General features: G+C 43.2%; 1 protein-coding gene across 2 annotated transcripts in view; it reads left to right on the forward strand.

Annotated features, from left to right (window-relative positions):
- CTNND2 (catenin delta 2) overlaps positions 1 to 22,006 on the forward strand; it is a 935,828-nt gene that overhangs the window by 883,163 nt on the left and 30,659 nt on the right. For both annotated transcript variants that reach the window (XM_068990784.1, XM_068990785.1), the window contains 2 exons: positions 558 to 768; positions 10,545 to 10,629. In XM_068990784.1, the coding sequence (XP_068846885.1) occupies positions 558 to 768; positions 10,545 to 10,629 (296 nt within the window). The remainder of the gene's footprint in view (positions 1 to 557; positions 769 to 10,544; positions 10,630 to 22,006) is intronic.

The raw sequence follows: 22,006 nt of genomic DNA on the forward strand, positions 1-22,006 counted from the left end.
GTTTCTCTTTTCTTTATAGGGACCAAAATGCAGATTTCATATATACATACATTTGGGGGCTTTGACTCTTATTTGTTAAATAATACAGTTGCCAACATAGCTCCCATCGGGATTTTTGAGGTTGTAGCAGAGTTCCCATGTGTTTTCCTGACTTCTTTGAATAGCAAGCAGGAACCCACTGATAAGTAATCTCTACTGAGTCCTGAGTCCAGGGTCATCACTGTGTGTTCAATGCTTCCCGTACATTTACTCATTTACTCTTTGCAACAACCTAGTAAGGGTAGGTATACTGTCATTCTTGCTTCATGATTTGAAAAGCTGAGGCTCAGAGGCCTGAAATAACTTGTCCAGAGGGTCAGTCTTACATCTATCCAGTACCACGAGCCATGCACTCACCACGTTTTGTCTGTGTGTGCCCGCAGTACCTATGTAGAGAAGCATCAGTGACGAGAACAGGCAATGTTGTGTTAACATGGCCTCTTCTCTTTTTCACCCCAGTCCCCACCTCCTCTGTTCTGACCGCATGTCAACTCTCCCCTTCATCTTCTTTTCCGAAGGCAAATACGCCATGCGAGACCTGGTCCACCGGCTTCCAGGTGGGAACAACAGCAACAATGCGGCGAGCAAGGCCATGTCGGACGACACGGTGACGGCCGTGTGCTGCACCCTTCACGAGGTGATCACCAAGAACATGGAGAACGCCAAGGCCTTACGGGACGCTGGGGGCATCGAGAAGTTGGTCGGCATCTCCAAAAGCAAAGGAGACAAGTAAGTCAGGCAGTGACCTCCTAATGCATACAACTGGTGTTGGTAGGTACAGATGGCACCATGGGAAAGTATCTGCTTGCCAGTGCAGGAGACACAGGAGACAGGGGTTTGATCCCTAGGTCAGGAAGATCCTCTGGAGAAGAAAAAGACAACCTGCTCCAGTATTGTTGCCTGGGATATCCCAGGGACAGAGGAGCCTGGCAGGCTACAGCCCATGGGGTCACAAAGAGCTGGACATGACTGAGCATGTACGCACACAAGCACAGACACAGTTCCAAGTGTGCCCAACGACCCTTGGTTTTGGGTAACACTGCTGAATGTCACTGGGAAGCCTTAGTGCCTGATCATCAAGAGATGGGAGACAGCAGATGGTTTCCAGTCTCCCCACCCCACAAGGAAAGCTCGTCTTACTAGTAATTTTGATTTGACAAATAACTCATGACTTCGTGACTCCTGGGATGTTGATAAGGTAGGCTTGACAATCCAGCATCCAATCTAGTGATCTACATGTGGGCTTTCCTCATAGCTCAGTTGGTAAAGAATCTGCCTGCAGTGCAGGAGACCCTGGTTCGATTCCTGGGTCAGGAAGATCCGCTGGAGAAGGGATAGCTACCCACTCCAGTATTCTTGGACTTCCTTTGTGGCTCAGCTGGTAAAGAATCTGCCTGCAATGCGGGAGACCTGGGTTCAGTCCCTGGGTTGGGAAGATCCCCTGGAGAAGGGAAAGGCTACCTACTCTAGTATTCAGGCCTGGAGAATTCTATGGTCTGTATAGTTCATGGGGTCGCAAAGAGTCAGACAGGACTGAGCGACTTTCACTTTTCATATGCAAGAAACGACCAGATTCATGAAGGTATTTTGTGGTGGTTGTTCCAGTGTGGCTCCAGATCCAAGTGTTGATGATGGATCCACATCCTTTGTTCTGTGCCTCTTCAGTTCTGCGTAGCAAGGCATGCAGAGAGGATGGGAGAGAAAACAGTGACAGAGTCAGAAAAAACTTAGTGCTTAACTATCATCTTCCCTTACCAACTGTGTGTTTGGGACAAATTATGTCATTTAACAAGTCATCATGCTCATACTTTCCAATCTAAAGACAGCAGGAGGGACTGTCAGAAAAGACTTTCTGGAAGAAGTAATAATCACGTCTTAAATACTGAGTAGGATTTTCCCAGGGATGGAAGAAGTGAGGAAGGAGGGCTTTTATGCCAGTGGATTAAAGAGAGAGAGGGTTTATGTCAAAGGAATGCCACCACCACAAATAGTAAGTTTGAATTAAGAACCAGTGGTATTTTTACTGTATGTAACTTAAACATATCTTCACCAGCCACAGGATTGGTATATCCATGAGCTGTCAATTTTACAAAAACATTCACTAACCTTAATTAAATTTAGACTTCTGGAAGTCCCTCAATGTAATCAAATAAGATTAACAGGGTAAACCTTTTGTTATCAAGGGTCTACTTCTTGACTTCATTCCCTTTACATCTAAACGCCAATAAGTTTTCTTTTGTTATTAAAGTCTTTAAAGGATGCACTTCAAGGCTTTTGGATATTCTCTCATTTCATTTAATTCGAGATACTCTCATTGTGCAATAAAAAAGAAGTTTCAGGGGTTCTGTTTAAGCGCCCTGAGACCTCCAGATAGGTTCAATCAACAGTTCAGTATTAGGATTTGAACTTTTCCATATCAAATATAGAGAAACCCCACTGGCCTTGTGGAATAATTGCACAGTACAGATGGTTGACTTGAATTATACCCTATAATGTTGTATTTGCAGTAAAATGCTCTTCTTGGCAGGAACCACATGGTCCTCTTGTTTATTTATTTTTTAGGACTGGGCGGAGGGGAGGTCTTTCCCTGAGGCCTTCTGTGAGCTGAGCCTGCAGGGCTTATCCTGGGGCCGCCAGCAAGGTCAGGGCAAGTGCCACAGGCTTTGATTTTGATTATTTGTTTTTGGCTGTGCTGGGTCTTCGTCGCAGCACTGGGGCTTGCCTCTGGTTGCAGCAGGCACAGCTGCTCCCTACTTGCGGAGCCCGGGCTTCTCATTGCGGTGGCTTCTCTTGTGGACTCCAGGGCCCGCGGGCTTCAGTAGTTGAAGCCCCCAGGCTCTGACTCACAGGCTCAGAATTTGTGGTACACAGGCTTAGTTGTTCCAGGGTACACGGGATCTTCCCAAATCAGGGATCAAACCCGTGTCTCGTGCAGTGGGAGGTGGATTCTTTCCCACTGAGCCACCAGGGCAGCCTCGGTTTTCTTTTTTATATGGCTTCGGTGGCTGGTATTGTTCAGGCACTCAGTCGTGTCTGGTTCTTTGTGACCCCATGGACTGCAGCACTCCAGGCTTTCCTGTCCTTCACTTAGTTTCACATAGCTTTAGTGGACCTTGGAAATCTCTAATTGAAATGCGTACCTGTTTTGGACATTAGAAACTTAATATGTTGATGTTTTTCTTAAACAAACGCACATGCATACACAATAAAACCATAGTCCACTCTGATATAATTGTCTATGTTCATGAGACATTCAGAGAAAAAAGTATTGTCCCTGAATCATAAAACTGTAGAGTTTTGGGAGGTTGTTATATGAATTCCTTCCACCTGTGTGAGCATCCCTATTGGGCCTTAAATGGAAAAAAAAAAAAATGCTTTTATCATTCCTATGGTCAAAGAAAATTATTTGATAGAACTAATTAAAAACTCATTTGAAGATACTATCCATGAAGTCATATATATTGACATTGCCAATCCAGAAAATAATCCTGTTAGGATTGTTAGATTGTTGCTAACAGGAGGTTCCTTTTACTACAAATAATCTCAAATATATGCTTTAAATTGACTGAAAATTTCTTCATGGAATAGATACTCATTTCATATCATTGTTTCTTTACCTTTCCCTCAGTGTTTAGCAGTCTGAATTTATGAATTTCATAAGCGTTGAATCCACTTGAGTCAAGCGTTTCCCATTTAGAATTCTCCTGCTTAGTCTCATCCATTCTGTTATGTGGTTTGCCTCTTTCAGATAGTGACTAATTTGGGGGTCAAAGCAAGGTTTTTATAACTGGCCATATCCTCATCTCCCACCTGCACTTCCGTTGATTTTTGCTTCTCACTGCTCTTAAAATGCATCCAGAAGAATTACGTTGGGTCTTAGCACTAAACTCACCATTTGTCACTCAATTCCATCATGACAGTATATCTGAGATTCCCATGGCCTTCTAGAAGTGTTTTAATGAAATAAAAATACTTTATTGAAAATAAATTTTCTGGAATTGAAGATGATTTAATAATTGGAAAAAGGAGGAATATCAGTTTGCTCTAATTAATTCATACAATGCTTGCAGACTTGCCCTCCTCCCAAAACTACTCAAACTCTTGTGATCACATGAGAAAACAAGATGAGCAAACATGTATAGCTATGATTTTCCCTTTTATGGATTTATAGGTTTTATTTCTAAATATGCACAGGCTTAAATATGCTATGATTTTGATGAGTCAGACTGCAAGTGCCAATCAAGGTGTGTTTGAACTGTGTAACTCATCACATCTTGCCAATACACTGGAACAGTTATTCTGGAATCCTGCAGCTGGAATGACTGTGCTGAAAACCCATAATGAAATCGCACCAACTGAGATTCTCAGCCACTCCTAATTTGACAAGTCTAGCGAAGATCAAACATTGTGTAATTGTTAATGAATCTTATAGGAATCTTATACTTACCGTTTTTGAAGTCTTGATAACTTATATTATTCTTTTCACATCATTTTAAACACACAGCGTGGACATTCTGTCACATCCAGCCGTTTCAAAAGTACACTTGTGTTTTTTCAGATTTTAACAGTCGTGTGGGAAGTAGTGTTGAATGTGTCACTGTATTTTGTCATAAGACAGAAAAGCCATTAACAGTCTCAACTGTTACTTGTCAGTAAGGAACTGTGTTTGTGGCTGAGGTTATAATCACTTGTCACATTAGAAGCACTCAATTGTTCAAGTCCTTCAATCAACAGTTATAGGTTTTCAAGTAGCCATTGCATCAGACTGGTCTAGTGGATGAATCAAAATTAACTAAAAAGAAAGCAGTATTTCTTTGACCTTCATCAGTTTTTATAACACTGTAGTATACCGGCATGTTAATTGAGAGGTTAAAAGCTTCAATTTATTCCACATTCTCGGTCTGTATTTTGAAACTAAGCAAGAAGTAGAAAAAAATTACGGCATCAGAGGACTTTTTGCAGAGTAAAATTTTCAACTGTATTATCACCACCTGAATATTATGTTCCTCTAGAGTTGCTTGACTTCTGTCATAGATACATATCTAGCTAGCAGCGATAAAATCCAGCAAAACATAGCATTTAATCTTTGCTCAGCATTGATTATATAAGAATAGTATGTGAGGATCCTCAGAATTGCAGAGCTTCTCCCCAAGGAGCCTACACCAACTCCCCAGCACCAGGAAGACCAGCCCCCCGCTGGGAGAGCTGTGGGGCTGTAGGAAACATGGGTCTGCTCTTAAGGACCTCACACACACTCTCATTCCAAGGCTGAGCACTGAAGCAGCAGTTTGAAAAGAGCCTGGATCAGAGCACTTCCTGGTCTTTCAGAGCGTCTCAGAGAGGCAGGAGGCAGCTGAGACTCCCTCTGGGGACAGAGATGCTCGCAGCTAGTTCTGCCTTGCAGACACTGGTGCCGGCAAGTGCCATTTTGGAGCCCTCCTTCTAGTTCATCAGCACCAGGGGCTTACTTGCCCACCAGCCAGCCAGCCTCACTCCTGGTTCTCCCTAGGTTGAGAAGCTAGTTGTGCCCGGACCAGTAGCGTCCATACGGGGCCTGGCAGCCAACCAGACCATGGCCCAGTCCACCTACCCATGCATCCATAGTAGTTGCCACCACCCACCCCCCCGCCACACACACACACGAAAGAAGGGCTCACATGGCCCATGGAGGCGCCCCCTAGAGCATACAGCTGTGGTGACCACAGGAGAGTATGCTCCCGGGCCTCATAGGATATCTACATAAGGCCACTCCTGCAAGATCAGAGAGTGTAACTTCAGACCCGCTTAATACATAGAAATAAAAACAGAGTAAAGCAAAACGAAGTGACAGAGGAATATATTCCAAATAAAGGAACAAGATAAAACCTCAGAAGAAGAGCTGAGGGAAGTAGAAACAATCTACCCAATAACGAGTTGAAGGTCATAATCACAAAGATGCTCAGGATAATGAACACAGTAACAGGTTTAACAGAGAGTCAGAAAATATAAAGAAGAATCAAACAGAACTGAAGGGCACAACTGTTGTTGTTCAGTTGCTCAGTTCTTTCTGGCTCTTTGTGACTCCATGGACTGCAGCACATCAGGCTTCCCTGTCCTTGACTGTCTCCCAGACTGATGTCCATTGAGTTGATGATGCCATCCAACCATCTCATCCTCTGTCATCCCCTTCTCCTCCCACCTTCAATCTTTCCCAGCATCAGGGTCTTTTCCAGTGAGCTGGCTCTTTGCATCAGGTGGCCAAAATATTGGAGCTTCAGCTTCAACATCAGTCCTTCCAGTGAATATTCAGGACTGATTTCCTTTAAGATTGATGGGTTGGATCTCCTTGAAGTTCAAGGGACTCTCAAGAGTCTTCTCCAACACCACAGTTCAAAAGCATTAATTGTTCAGCTCTCAGCCTTCTTTATGGTCCAGCTCTCACATCTGTACATGACTCCTGGAAAAATTGTAGCTTTGAGTATACTTGTATAACTTTGAGTATTTTTGTGTAACTGAATTTTTTTAAAAATACACTAGAAAGAATGAGTAGTATATTAGATGATATAGAAGAACAGAACGGCAAACTGGAAGACAGTAGTGGAAATCAACCAAGCTAAACAAATAAAATATTTTTAAATGAGTATAGTTTAAGATACCTTTAGGACAACATCAAGCATACTAATACTGGCATTGTAGGGGTCCAGAAGGAAAAAAGAAAGAAAGGGGCAGAAAATTAATTTAAAGGAATAATATTAATAGCTGAAAACTTCTCCAGCCTGTGAAAGAAAACAGACATCCAGGTCCAAGAAGTACAGTGAGTCCCAAACAAGATGAACCCAAAGAAGTCCTCACCAAGACACATTAAGATGGCAAAAACTAGAGATAAAGACAGAGTTTTAAAAGCAGCAAGAGAAAAAGCAATTAAGTATGCACAGAGGAACTCCAATAAGTCTCTCAGCTGATATTGCAGACCAGAGGAGAGGGGTGAAAAAAAGCAAAGGGAACCTAATTCAACTTAAAAGCTTTTGCACAGCAAAGGAAACCATCAACAAAGTGAAAAGACAGCCTACTGAATGGAAAAAAAAAATTCACAAATGATATAACCAACAAGGGGCTAATATCTAAGATATATATATATATATCATACAACTCAATAAACAACCCAATTAAAATTAGGCAGAAGACTGAGAAGACATTTTTCTCCCCAAAGAAGACTTAAGATGACCAACAGGCACATGAAAAGATGCTCAACGTCACCAGTCATCAGGGAAATGCAAATTAAAACCACAGGGAGATATCACCTCAGAGCTATCGGCATGCCTATTAAAAAGGACAGAAATAACAAGTGTTGGCAAAGATGTGAAGAAAAGGGGCCTCTTGTACACCGTTGGTGGGGGTGTGAATTGGTACAGCCACTATAGAAAACAGTATGAAGGGTCCTCAAAAAATTAAACATTGAACCACCATATGGCCCAGCAATTCCAGTTCTGTATAGTTTTCTAAAGAAAAAAAAAAAAAGCATGAATTGGAAAAAGCATATGAACTTCAGTGTTCATTGCAGCATTATTTATTACAGTTTCCTTCTCCAGGGGATCTTCCCAACCCAGGGCTCGAACCTGGGTCTCCCACATTGCAGGCGGACACCTTACCATCTGAGCCACCAGGGAAGCATTTTTATTACAATATATATGTATAGATTGTATATATACATATCAATCTATACGTATATATTATATATATACATGTAGTAAATATGTTATTTACCACAATATGTGTGTGTGTGTATATATATATATACACACACACACAAAAGCATATTACTTGGCTGTAAAAAAGAATAAAATATTGTCATTTTCAACAGTATAGATGGACCTAGAGGGTATTATGCTAAGTGAAATAAGTTAGAGAAACACAAATACTATATGACTTCCCTTGTATGTGAAATCTGAAAAACAAAACAGGAGAACAAGCATACCCAAACAGGAAGAGACCCACAGATACAGAGAACAAACAGGTAGCTGCCAAGGAGAGAGGGATGGGGCGATGAGTGAAATGGGTGAGGGAGATTAAAAGATACAAAATTTCAGTGGTAAAGTAAATGAACCGTAGGGATGAAATACACAGCAGGGGGAATACAGTCAATAATAGTGTAATAACTTTGTGTAGTGCCAGATGGTAAATAGAATTACCAGAGTGGTTATTTTGCAATGCATACAGCTATCAGACCACCAGGAACTTACAGAGTGTTGTAGGTCAATTATAATTCAGTTGTTTAAAAAAGAATACAGTGTACCTGTATCTATATCCATGAAAAGATCTAGAATTCTCTGTCAAAAGAGTTCAATATATTTAGAGCATGATACTAGTGTAAATGTGAAATCATTTAGCAACTGTCCCTAAAGAAAATATGTATTTTGCTTAAATATAGCTCATCTCATGGAGAAAAAATTTTGAAATTTACAAGAGTACTATATTTTTTCTTTTAAAAGTACACAATATTAACTAAGAGGTTTTCAAACACAGCCAAAGTTGAATTCCAAGTCAGCCAATAACAAGTAAGAGTGACTGTTCCAGTTTCCAGTAAGTAAATGGATGAAGAAACCTTAAACGTAGTTTCCACATTGCACACTTGAAGACCCAGGAAAATAGCAGACATTTAATTGATCACATAGTAAGTTCCCATCCTTTCATTGCAAAATACAGGTCCTTGCTTCCCAGGTGGCACTAGTGGTAAAGAACCTGCCTCCCAGTGAAGGTAGACATAAGAGGCGAGGGTTCGATCACTGGGTCAGGAAGATCCCCTGGAAAAGGGCACGGCAACCCAATCCAGTATTCTTGCCTGGAGAAGGCTGACAGGCTATAGTCCATAGGGTCACAAAAAGCTGGACACGACTGAATTGACTTAGCACGCACACATCCATTTACTCTGGCTCTCAAGTCCAACCTCTGGCTCTCAAGTCCAACCTCAACTTGATCCCATCTCACCATCTGCTCACTTTCCATTTTAAAGACTATTTTATGTTAAAAGCAGTTTTGATCTCAATTCACATGTTCTGTTTGGGGAATCTGTGGGCCACTGCACCATGGGTCAGTTTCAAGGATGGCCTTCACATTGGTGTCCTCATGTGTGATTACGACCTGTCCAACTCCAGAAGTCCCCGCATAAACCAAGGGTCAGCAGCTATGATCCAAATCCCACTGTCCACCCTTTCTTGTAAGTAACACTTGACTGGAACACAGCCACTTCCCCTCGTTTATGTATTAGTTATGACTCCTCTCGTCCTGCAATGGCAGAGTTGAGTAGCCGCAACTGAGACCATGTGGCCCACAAATCAAAGGATATTTGATAGCTGACTCTTTATAGCAAAAGTGTGCCAGCCCTTGAGATCAGGCACAATGCCATGTCAGCCACTCAGATCGTGAGGCTGGTTGTGGTTCAGCCCATTGGAGCAAAGAATCCGCAAGTAGTTAGCAGGGACCTCACCACTCATCCAGCTGATTTCCAAGAATCGGATCAAATTGAATCAACACAGATGTCTCGACCTAGAGTCTGATCTGAGATGCAGGTTGGCACCAAACCATTATTTAGCAATAGATTCATAAGGATTTCAAAGCCATGACTCAAAAAAAAAAAAAAAAGGTAAGAACCGCTAGTCCAGAGGTTTACGTGACCTTAGTTTCTCACTCTGGTCTGGAGGACAGAACGTGAATTGTATGAAGGGCTTTGTTTATAGATTCTTTTATCCGCGATTATTCCTCCACACAAACGCGAGAGAGCCTGTGTGCCAGTGAGTGCACAGGGCATCTCCATGCCAATCGCCTGTGCTTGGCTTCCTTAGCAAATGGAAAGCAGTTCCCTGTACCCCTCAGGCAGTAGAGCAAACGCTATACAAGCTCTTACGCTTCAGCTGAGAAGATGAGTATCTTTTTTTTTCTCCTTACTCCTTGCTTGTGCTCAGTCATGTCCAACTCTTTGCGACCCTTTCTACTGCCTGTCAGGCTCCTCTGTCCATGGGATTTCCCAGGCAAGAATACTGGAGTGGGTTATCATTTCCTCCCCCAGGGGATCTTCCTAACCCAGGGATCGAACCCAAGTCTCCCATGTCTCCTTTTTGTATGCATTGTATGTGGATTCTTTACCCACTGAGCCATCTGCACAGGTTAGACAACACAGCTATTAAAACCTCTTAATCTTGCCTTTCCTGGTCAGGATGCTTTCTGTTCCATTTCCTAGTCCAGCGCTGAACCTGCATTCTGACTCAGTGCACTGCTCTTGTGAAAATTCTTTGCCAAATTACAATACCGTCCTCCCCCAACCCCGACCCTGCCCCCTGCCATGGGTGTCGGGGGGGAGAATGAGGTTGGACACTGGCGACCTGCATCCTTTGCACTGTCCAGACTGGAGAAAGGAAAGGGTCAGAAGAGCCACGATGCTTTTATTCTCTTATTCTTGCTGTTTCCTGCCAGGTCATTTAAAGCCCAGCTCTCCCGCTCACCACTTGTGTGTCCTGTCTTTTCTTTATCAGACACTCTCCGAAGGTGGTCAAGGCGGCATCTCAGGTCCTCAACAGCATGTGGCAGTACCGAGATCTGAGGAGTCTCTACAAAAAGGTAAGATTTGCTTTACCTTCTTGGCTCGTGAGCTGCACACAGACCCTGAGCCTGAAGACAACATTTGGTCATAACGAGATGTGTCACAGATACAATGGAACCTTGTCTGAGAGTTTGAGCAATTGAAACTCAAGTGAAACAAGAGAATCAGTGAAGAAGCAAAAAAAAAAAAAAAAAAAAAGGGTCGCTAAGTGTCCCCTGAATATATCCTAAGATCCATGAACTTTCTGGATTGGACAGACCTATAACCATAGAGTCTTACCTTCAAGAAAAATAAGTTTGTGTCTGAGCGTCTATATTGTATAAGAGACTAAAAAGCAATGAACTGAGGGGTTTTGCACACACTCTCACACAGAAGCGTCAACAAGGGCCAAGAAATAACTGAAGTCACTGTGGAGAGGAGACAGGAAACAAAAAGATAAAAGGCAGTTCAGGAGACTGAGAAGTCTTGCAACCTAGGAATACTGAGTGGCCGCGGCCAGCACAAGCAAGAGTTGCACCTGCACAGGGAGAGAACGGAGCGTCCCCGCTAAGAAAAATAAGAGAGAGACAAAAGATGGGGTTGAGAGGATCAGACCACAAATGGCTGATGCCTTTCTTTATTAGGCTATAGTATTTATAGGATAATGTACGTGACTTAAGACATGTACAGGATTATTTTTTAACTTCAGGATACAATCACTAGACCCTTACCATTGTGTACAGAGTATAATAAGTAATCTATCTTCTATGACATGTTGCAGGACACCCTGACCTTAAGGGCTGTAAAAACTCTTCAAGGGTGGCGGGACAGGGAGCTTAGGAACAATGCCTAAGGCTCTGCATACCTGCCGAGCAGCTCCCAAGACTTAACCCTTCATGGGCAGTCCCCCGCACTGAGTGGATACCTGAGTTCCGCATCCAGGACACTGGCCGGTTCACACGTAAGGTGAAGGGCTGATAATCCTAATGACAGTCGTAGATCATAGGAAGAGGCTGGGTGTTTGCCCAGAAGACTCCCCGGAGGCAGGCAGAAATTTATATCATACGTTTCAAAGGGGACTTCCTCCCCAAAATAGTTTAGAAACATAACTTTAAGCAAAAAGGTCACATCTAGAAATTTTGATTATACGATTCTTTCCCACATTTTCGTAAACAAAGGACGCACAACATTTCTCCTTTGGTTAGGAGCAAAGAGTTCTTTTAACAGTGTCCCCCAGAAGTTACTGTTTTGTTGTTACCAGACAGCATATGTGAGCTGTTTCAATGGTCAGAGCTGTCAGGATAGATTTGAGTTAACAAATGGAGCAGAGAACATCACTGAGAGATAGGCACGGAGAACAGCGTAGACGCTGGTCTCCATAGGGATTCAGAAAGCGTGAACAGGGCCTCATCATCAACTTCCCAGAGCACCTCCTTGCCTCCCCCGGCAGCCTGCATGGAGGAGGGGGAAGCCAAGACTCACTGCCACGTTGGTCCCCAGCATCCCAGTCTTGGGATGGGAGGTGGGGCCACAGCAAGAGGTCAAGTTGGATAAGAGAGGGTGAGATCCATCTTGCCAGAGGGAAAATTGGTCTTTTTCTAAGCCTGTGGGAGAAAGTTAAATATTTAATGACTGACTCCACTAAGTTAAGAGTATATTTCTAGATTTCTCCAAGGTCTTCCTATTTCCTGTGAGCTCCTTGCTTTGTACTTCAGTTTAAAGTTTAGCCCATATATTTCAGAAATCTCTTTCAAGATTTTTCTGTTCCTTAAGAGGAAGTATTTTTAGGCTGAAATATTACAGAAGTGTTCTGGATTAGTTATATCCTTTCCTAAATATCTTGCTATTTGTCTAAAGTGTTTTAGTTCCATTCTGCCTGTTTTGTTTGAAATGCACATCCCTTGGTTCCTTCTGGGACTCTTTCAGAAACCAAATGAGTTTCCTCCAGGGACAGGATCCTTCAGCTAAACAGGCAGCCAGACACGAAGAACACACTATAAATGAGAAAAGAGCTGGACGTTCTGAATCAGTGGCTCGGGAAGTTCAATGAAATATTACTGCCTCAAATAAACTCCACTTTCCCTGAATTCCAACCTTTTCTTTGCTGGAATATACCTTCTCATACTTCTGTGCATTGAAGGGAAACGGCTTTTAGAGACTCCACAAGTTATTTGTTGAATCGTAGTACAAGTTCTCCATTTTAGTTTTTTCTGTGTTGGTAGTAGGGTTCAGAAAGTGTAATTGTCTTTCATTTGCCATGAGGAAAAAAAAAAGAGTATGTTGTCAGAAATTTAATGGAGCTAAAACTCAAGAGCTAAAGAGCGCTTAAAATGTGTCTTAATGTGAGGAGATTCAAGAAAGACAGGCTGGAGAAACTGAAGGTGAGGTTTTCAGTTGATCCATGATTTTAAAATATTGAGGAAGAGTTGTTGTTCGTAATGATTTCCAAATTGTGCAGCTGCAAAATGAAATGAGGATTTTGTGCTCAGTATAAGTGCTACAATGGCAAAGCTCAAAACTCACAAAAGCTTTTCGTTTTGAAAGGTCCTGTGGTGAGAAAATCCAAATTCATTCGTCCTTATGAATTGTTTTTAATCAGTGAGGCAAGAGATTTCTATTTTGTTCTTCACTGACAGTTGAGAGATCATTTTCTAAATGCCTGATCCGTATCTATAATTACTCGTGTTTCTAATCTGTTTATTAAATACCTGTTATAGGCTTAGGAAAGGAAGAGTTCCAAGGAAAACGTGGCATGTAGAGCAGCTATTGTGGATGCAAGTGAAATATGGAACAGTGATTGGCAGCTGCATTAGGCTCATATTCATGTATTATGGATTTACTGGATAAATTAAGAGCAAGAAAATTACAGAGAAAAATCTTGAAGAATCTATAGAGTTTGCATGAATTAGGAGATAAGAGGAAAAGAGCATTATGGACAAGAGGAAAAAACACGAGTAGATAGATGTAAATTGAAATAACAATGGCATGTCTATGGAACGGAATTAAAGATCCACCTGTCATTGGCTTATTTCCTCCTTAGGACCCAAGCACAGAGGCCAGAACCACATTTCCTTAGCTCAGCTACTTTATTTGACGTAGAGATCCATTTAATAAATCAGAATATTCTTTGGTCTGGTTGGGGTCCAGACACATTGTGAGCCAAAACGGATTTGCATCATCCAAACCTTCAACTTCAGTGAGGCCTGGACTTCTGATTTTTCTCCCCTAAAGGAAAAGAAACAGAAGAATGTTATCACACAAAGGCTAAACAATGCATCACCTTAAAAAAAAAATCCTGAAGATTAGATAACCACAAAGAGAAGTTTCAAATCCCTTTATCATCTGTATTTTTGCAGAGGATGTTTTCTTAATGGAAAGAAGATGAGCCTTGGAGCAGTCTTGATAGAGGGCTGAAAGAAAAGCAGATGATCAAAAGTTCTTGACATTTTGAACAATGGTACTTAAAAAAAAAAGTTGAGGTCATGACTGATAGCATGATTATGTTTGATGATAGTAGAGTTTGTTGGGACAACTGGTTTTGAAGGAAAGGAGATAAATTTGGGGGTGGGGATAGATGGGAACATAGAATTATAAAATTGCAGAAAGCATTTCTTATAAACCCTTACATAATACCTTAATCATATACACATCTCAAAAAATATATAGTTATATTGTTTGGGATATAGCCTAAGTTACTCTTAACAGGGAGACTCAAAAATTCAGAAATGCAAGTTAAACAAGTATCCCTTTCTGTTTCATGGGCCTGTACCTAGTTAGGCAGGTGGTCCAGAGTCAGCGGTGACCCTGGGACCTGTCTTGTGATAGCGCCTTGTACTAGGGTAACATCGTTGCCTGTGTGTACCAAGCTCCCTAACTGAGCTCTTCCCCTCTCACTGCAGGCTGTAGAAAAAGTGAGGGCAAGTGATATTCTCTGAAGCATGTGATACAAAAGGGACCAACCTTCTGCTCCCTTGCCACCACCAAGAACTGAATCATGTGGCCATAGCCACAAACGTGGCTAGGAGGGAGAGTAGGAAAAGTGAGCCACCAGGAACCCTGCTGAAGTTTGGTGGCAGGAGGAGGGAGTTATTTTACTAAAAGAAGGAAGGTGTTGTAATCAGCTCCAGGAGTCATTTCCTTTTGTTCAAATGTCGGGTTAGCCAAAAAGTTTATTCTCATTTTTCTGTAACGTCATGTAGAAAAACCCGAACAAACTTTCTGGCTAACCAAGTATCTTGACTATCCATTGCAAATCACTAAGGGGGCATATTATTCCATTTTTGGGTGGCTATGATTTTTCAGAACTCTTATATGAAGTAAAAATCTCTGTTTGTGTATTATCTGTCTTCCAACGCTATACTAAAAAATCTGCTTTCTCTGTTCTAGGATAGCCTTCCTGTTTTTGAAGCCAGTCATCATGTCTCTACAAGGTCATTCCTTTGCATTTATAGGGATCAGTTCAGCTGCTCAGTCGTGTCTGACTCTTTGCGATCCCATGAATCACAGCACGCCAGGCCTCCCTGTCCATCACCAACTCCCGGAGTTCACTCAAACTCACGTCCATCAAGTCGGTGATGCCATCCAGCCATTTTATCTTCTGTCGTCCCCTTCTCCTCCTGCCCCCAATACCTCCTAGCATCAGGGTCTTTTCCAATGAGTCAACTCTTCTCATGAGGTGGCCAAAGTATTGGAATTTCAGCTTCAGTATCAGTCCTTCAAATGAACACCCAGGGCTGATCTCCTTCTGAATGGACTGGTTGGATCTCCTTGCAGTCCAAGGGACTCTCAAGAGTCTTCTCCAACACCACAGTTCAAAAGCATCAATTCTTTGGTGCTCAGCCTTCTTCACAGTCCAACTCGGAAAAACCATAGCCTTGACTAGATGAACCTTAGTCAAAAAAGTAATGTCTCAGCTTTTGAATATGCTATCTAGGTTGGTCATAACTTTTCTTCCAAGGAGTAAGCGTCTTTTAATTTCATGGCTGCAATCACCATCTACAGTGATTTTGGAGCCCAAAAAGATAAAGTCTGACACTGTTTTCACTGTTTCCCCATCTATTTCCCATGAAGTGATGGGACCGGATGCCATGATCTTAGTTTCCTGAAGGTTGAGCTTTAAGCCAACTTTTTCACTCTCCTCTTTCACTTTTCATCAAGAGGCTTTTTAGTTCCTCTTCACTTTCTGCCATAAGGGTGGTGTCATCTGCATATCTGAGGTTATTGAAATTTCTCCCAGCAATCTTGATTCCAGCTTGTGTTCCTTCCAGTCCAGCGTTTCTCATGATGTACTCTGCATAGAAGTTAAATAAGCAGGGTGACAATATACAGCCTTGACATACTCCTTTTCCTATTTGGAGCCAGTCTGTTGTTCCATGTCCAGTTCTAACTGTTGCTTCCTGAACCGCGTATATGTTTCTCAAGAGGCAGGTCTGGTGGTCTGGTATTCCCATCTCTTTCAGAATTTTCCACAGTTTATTGTGATTTATTGTGATTTTCCACAGTTTGTCATTGTAGGGATAGCAACATTTATTATTACTACTGCTGTCAAAAAAAAAAAAAGCAAAACCTAAAAATTGAAAGTTACATTTTCATCACTGTGCAAAACTTAGAACCTTAAGGCCAGGACACAGCATCGGAGCAGCCCCTGTTGTCAAGTAGAGAGAGACAGTTCTTCCAGCGTTCAGCTTATAATGCTTCGGTTCATTATTTTGCTCTAAGTATTGCAAAGAGCTCCAGAAAGAACAGCATCTACTCAGCCACTCTATGAGCAAATTCCTTTGTTCATAAATGCAGGGATCAGATCAAAGACAGATCAGATAACAGAATCAAACTCTGCTGATGGTCACCAAGGTTAGAAACCAGACTCATTCTCCCCCACGAATAGCATGGCCTTGTGTTTCTATAGATGTGGTCCTGTGGGGTCCCCCACCCTCCTATCCCTCCCCAACACCCCTTGAACCTCCCATGCCTCCCCTCCCCACTCCCCCTCCAACCCTCCCACCCTTACCCTTTGGGATCTTGAACGGTGAGCTTGTGTCTCAAAGAATGCCAAACCACCTGTGCTTGAAAACTTGAAACCGAACAAGGTAGTGTTTCCGTGGATAGAGATATTGTATTCAGTGTTGCCGTCTGGATGAGAGAAACAAAGCATAAAACTAATCTTTAAATGTCCTTCCTTTTATTGTCGGGAAGACAGACTCTCGCGCCGCAGGTACCATTCAGCCAGTGAATAATGAGCTTTGATGGGAGTGAAGTCATGCCCTTCACGGCCTGAATCACTCAGGACTCTCTTTTCCTACTGCCGTAGGATTCATTACACTGGTCCCGCCACTGTTGCACTCACAAAACGAGAAATCAATAAGTAATTATGGATAGGGAAGGGATGCCTGCAGATTTCCTCAAATGACCAAACCGCAGCGGGTGAGCCAGTGGACACAGCACTCACGGTGTCTTTCGCTGCTTTCAGGAAACTGGCCTCTGTACCTCAATGAGTCAGTGGTCCTGACCCCTGTGAACTGAAGTCACGGTTCACATTTCACATCCCTCATCACTCTCACTTGCTGGACATTTAAAAATCAATACTGGATTGCAGCGAGAACTAGAAAGATGTTTTGAAATATTGTCCAGGAAAACACACAAGATGATCAAAATGCAAAATTTTGATCTCAAAGCTTTGCAGCAAGAGGAGCAAGAAATACTTTTATACTTGCTGTAGCATGTTGCCATCTTGAGAACAAATAGATGTTTTTCCTTGGCGAGTGTTTAAGATGGTGATGGAAAAGCAGTCAATCCTCTATAGAAATAAATGACTGAATGTAGAGCTGTCATTCTATCAAGGAAATTGCCCACCAGGAATTTATTCATCTTTCTACTGTACTGGAAAATTCTTCACCAAGAAATGACTGGAAGCACATGAAAACTTTTGATCACAGTCTTCTTTCTTGCATTTCTAAATTAATTAATTTTTTTAATTAATTTTTTAATTGAAGGATAGTTGCTTTATAGAATTTTGTTGTTTTCTGTCAAATCTCAACATGAATCAGCGGTAGGTGTACATATATCCCCTCCCTTTTGAACCTCCCTCCCATCTCTCTCCCCACCCCACCCCTCTAGGTTAATATCGAGCCCCTGGTTGAGTTTCCTGAGCCATACAGCAAATTCTCATTGACTATCTATTTTACATATGGTAATGTAAGTTTCCATAATTAGAGGAAAATTGCTTTACAGTGTTGCGTTGGTTTCTGCCCTACAACACGTGAATCAGCCATAATTATGGTCAGGCTCTTAAATAATCTGAATGCTGTGTCCTCCAGATTCGCAGTTGTAGCTCGAGTTCTTTTCTAAATCACTGCACATCAAGCTCGGGTAGGAAACAAAGAGGCTGGGGTTAAACTCAGTGATGATGCTGTCTCCTCCATAAATCTGGGCGTTTGCGTGTTGATTTTTGTATCAACAAATAAGGCGCTCCTTCATGAGATCCGCTGACCTCTCGGAGACCATTCTCAGACACTCATCATATGATATCTGTCCAAAAACAAAGGCACAAATGGGAACAGAAGCACAAATCAATTGTGCAGAAGTGGAAATCGATGCACATGGCAGTTGCTAAACAAGAAGTGACTAAGTTAGAGCTGCTGTGGGGCTGGACCTCCCAGCTGGGGAAATTCTACCTGAGCAGCATCTAAGTTCAATGTTTCCTTTCTGCCTCTGCTCTCCCAGGCGGCTTTACCATAGCATTTTAAATCAGAACTTCCAAAAGTACCCCAGAGACAAAAGCAGGGGAAAAGGATTGAATTGGGAACTGGAAAACTCACTAAACTTCATTTTTTGGAACTGCAGTTGATTTTCAATGGTGCGTTAGTTTCAGGTGCACAACAAAGTGGTTCAGTTTTACACATATGTACTGTTCTTTAGGCTCTAAGTCGTGTCCAGCTCTTTTGCGACCCCCGTGGACTGTAGCAGCACCACGGACAGGCTCCTCTGTCCATGGGTTTCTCCAGGCAAGAACAATGGAGTGGTTTGCCATGCCCTCCTCCAGGGGATCTTCCCAACGCAAAGACTGAACCCACATCTCCTGCAGCTCCTTCATTGCAGGTAGAGTCTTTACCTCTGAGCCACCAGGGAAGCCCTATATTCGTGGGCCTCCCTGGTGGCTCAGATGGTAAAGGATCCGCCTGCAATGTGGGAGACCTGGGTTTGATCCCTGGATCAGGAAGATCCCCTGGAGAAAGGAATGGCTACCCACTCCAGTATTTTGAGGACTTCCCTGGTGGCTCAGATGGTAAAAAAAAAAAAACAAAAATCTGCCTGCAGTGCAGAATTCCATGGACAGAGGAGCCCGGCGAGCTACAATCTGTGGGATTGCAAAGAGCTGGACGTGACTGAGCGACTATCACTTTCACATTCTCATTTAGATTCTTTTCTATTATAGGTTATTATAAGGCACTGAATATCATTCCCTATGCTATACACTAGGACCTTATTTTGTTATTTATCTATTTTTCTGTTTAACAGTGTGTATCCATTCATTTCAAACTTCTAATTTATTCCCCCATTTCTCCTTTGGTAGCCATAAATTTGTTTTCTATGTCTGTGAGTCTATTTCTGTTTTGTAAATAAGTTCATTTGTATCATTTTTTAAGATTCCATCTGTAAGTGATATCATATTTGTCTTTCTCTGTCTAACTGACTTCACTTCGTATGAGATTCTCTGGGTCCATCCATATTGCTTCAAATGGCATTATTTCCTTCTTTCTAGGGCTGGTCTATATTCCCTGTGGGTTTCTCAGGTGGCTCAGCAGTAAAGAATCCACCTACCAATGCAGGAGTTGCTGGTTTGATCTCTGGGTCAGGACAATCCCCTGGAGAAGTAAATGACAACCCAATTCAGTATTTTTGCCTGGGAAATCCCATGGACAGAGGAACCTGACAGGCTACAGTCCCTGGGGTCACAAAGAGTCAGAAACAACTTAGTGTCTAAACGACAAATATTCCCTGTATATGTGTACCACACCTTTTTTTACCCGTTCATCTGTTCATGGACACTTCGGTTTCTTCCATCTCTTGGCTACTGTGAATAGTGACACTATGAACTTTAGGGTACATGTCCCTTTGAATTAGAAAAAACGCTAAGTTTAATGTAAATCTACCACCATTCTTGTTACTTTGGGCAATACACTCAAGCTCACCCTTCCTTCTTCTAGTAGATGGGATGAGCTACGGCTAAGAGCGCTTTCATTTGCTTGGGGAGAAAGGACGTGATCAGTTTCTTGTCTCTTCCTAGCTCACCTGCTTCCCCTCTTATAAGCTATTCCTTCTTGTGTCCCAGCGTCCCACACCCCCACCCTCCTCCCAGGCTCTGCCAGGAAAGGGGGATCAGCAGAGAGGAGAGAGACCCTGGCCACACAGTTGTGCCCTGGCCTTGGCACACCCAGCCTACAGCAGATGCCCACGTGCTGGCTCCTCTCATGGGGACGGTGGTGTGGTTTGCTCATACGTGCATGCTTAGTCACTTCAGTCGTGTCCAACTTTTGCAACCCTATGGACCGTAGCCTGCCAGGCTCCTCTGCCTGTGGGATTCTCCAGGCAGGCATACTGGAGTGTGTTGCTGTGCCCTCCTCCAGAGGGTCTTCCCAACCCAGGAATCGAGTCCGAATCTCTCATGTCTCCTGCACTGGCAGGCGGGCTCGGTATTTAATACCAGCCTCTAGCTGAGGACCGCTGGCCTGGACCTGACCTCTTCCAGCTAACTGCTCCAGGCTCTCCATGCACCTAAGGCTTCCACTACCCTGCACTGAGAGCAGAGCAGATACACTTTTTCCACCCCGTAGCTTAGTGTGGGAATTCCTGTTTAAGAAGAGAATACTTTATGAATATAAAATTTCCTACCGGCCTTGGAGGGGGCTCATGCAGTGGGCGATCCTGAAACCTAAGCTTCTTGAGCTCCGTGGCTGGCCCACCTCTGGCACTGAGTCTGAGCTTCACCCTGATCATGGTAACTCCTACAACCCCCAAAATCCAGAGAGCCCGCGGCCAGGCAAAATAAAGAGCCCACTTCCCAGGCTTCAGGAGATGGGAGGTAGGCTGGGCAATGCCCAGCCCGTCAACTGCCTTCAAGGAAGCCCTCGCCACCAACATTCTCCACCCACTAGTGAATTCTCAGCCTAAACCCATGTAATCTGGAGGTGGGGCATGTGTTAATACTGCAGAACCTTATTTTATCCCCCACATTCACAAGGATGGATGGATGATCTAATTTTTTACTTTGAGAATATATGTGGAACAATGGGGCATCTGTTGTTCCCTGCCTTGGGACCTTAGCCAAAACACAGGCAATGGAAGAAAAGTATATTAACATCCTGTCACAGTGTCTTGTTGCAGGCATTTAATCATCTAAAGTTGTCCTCAGGTCTAATCAGTGTGTCTCACACCCCAAATGAACATGGCTTACAGCAGTTAGAAATTAATCACCCTCTGTTACTTTCCTATTGCTGCATTAACAGATTACAACAAACTCAGTGGCTTAAACACAAATTCATGATCTGAACAGTTCTTGAGGGCAGAAGTGCAAAGTAGGTTTCACTGGGCTGAAATCAAAGGGTTGGCTCTGCAGTGAGTAAAAGTGGAGCTCTGAGGAACTCCCGCAGGAGCGGGAGGAACTCCAGAAACTCCTGTCCCCTGGGGTTGGGGACAAAAAGAAGAGGAGCCAAGAAGGGGGATCTGACTCCGTCCCTCTGTCATCCCTGCCCAGTTAGCACAGTGTCCTATGCCTGCCTCACCTGCTTCTCCCTGTCCTCTCTTTAAGTCTGGAGCTGAGATTTTCAGCATTGTTATGTTGTCGTCAGTCAGTCGCTAAGTCGTGTCTGACTCTTTGCAGCCCCATGGACTACAGCACGCCAGGCTTCCCTGTCCTTCACCATCTCCCGGAGCTTGCTCAAACTCATGTCCGTTGAATTAGTGATGCCACCCAACCATCTCATCCTCTGTCACTCCCTTCTCCTACTCCCCTCAATCTTTCCCATCATCAGGGTCTCTTCTAATGAGTCAGGTCTTCGCATCAGGTGGCCAAAGGATTGGAGGTTCAGCTTCAGCGTCAGTCCTTCCAATGAATATTCAGGGTTGTTTTCCTTCAGGATTGACTGGTTGGATCTCCTTGGGATCCAAGGGTCAGCATGGTAGCCATTAGTGAGGGGTTGGCTATTGAACATCTGAAATATGATTAGTCCTCTTTGAGATATTCTCTGGGCTCAGTGGTAAAGAATTGCCTGCCAATGCAGGAGACTTGAGTTCAATCCCTGGGTCAAGAAGATCCCCTGGAGGAGGCCATGGCAGTCCACTGCAGTATTCTTGCCTGGGAAGCCCCATGGACGTTGGAGCCCGAGAGGCTGCAGTCCATGGAGTTACAAAAGAGTCAGA

The sequence above is a fragment of the Capricornis sumatraensis genome, chromosome 18 (assembly GCF_032405125.1).
Source record: "Capricornis sumatraensis isolate serow.1 chromosome 18, serow.2, whole genome shotgun sequence".
NCBI lineage: Eukaryota > Metazoa > Chordata > Mammalia > Artiodactyla > Bovidae > Capricornis > Capricornis sumatraensis.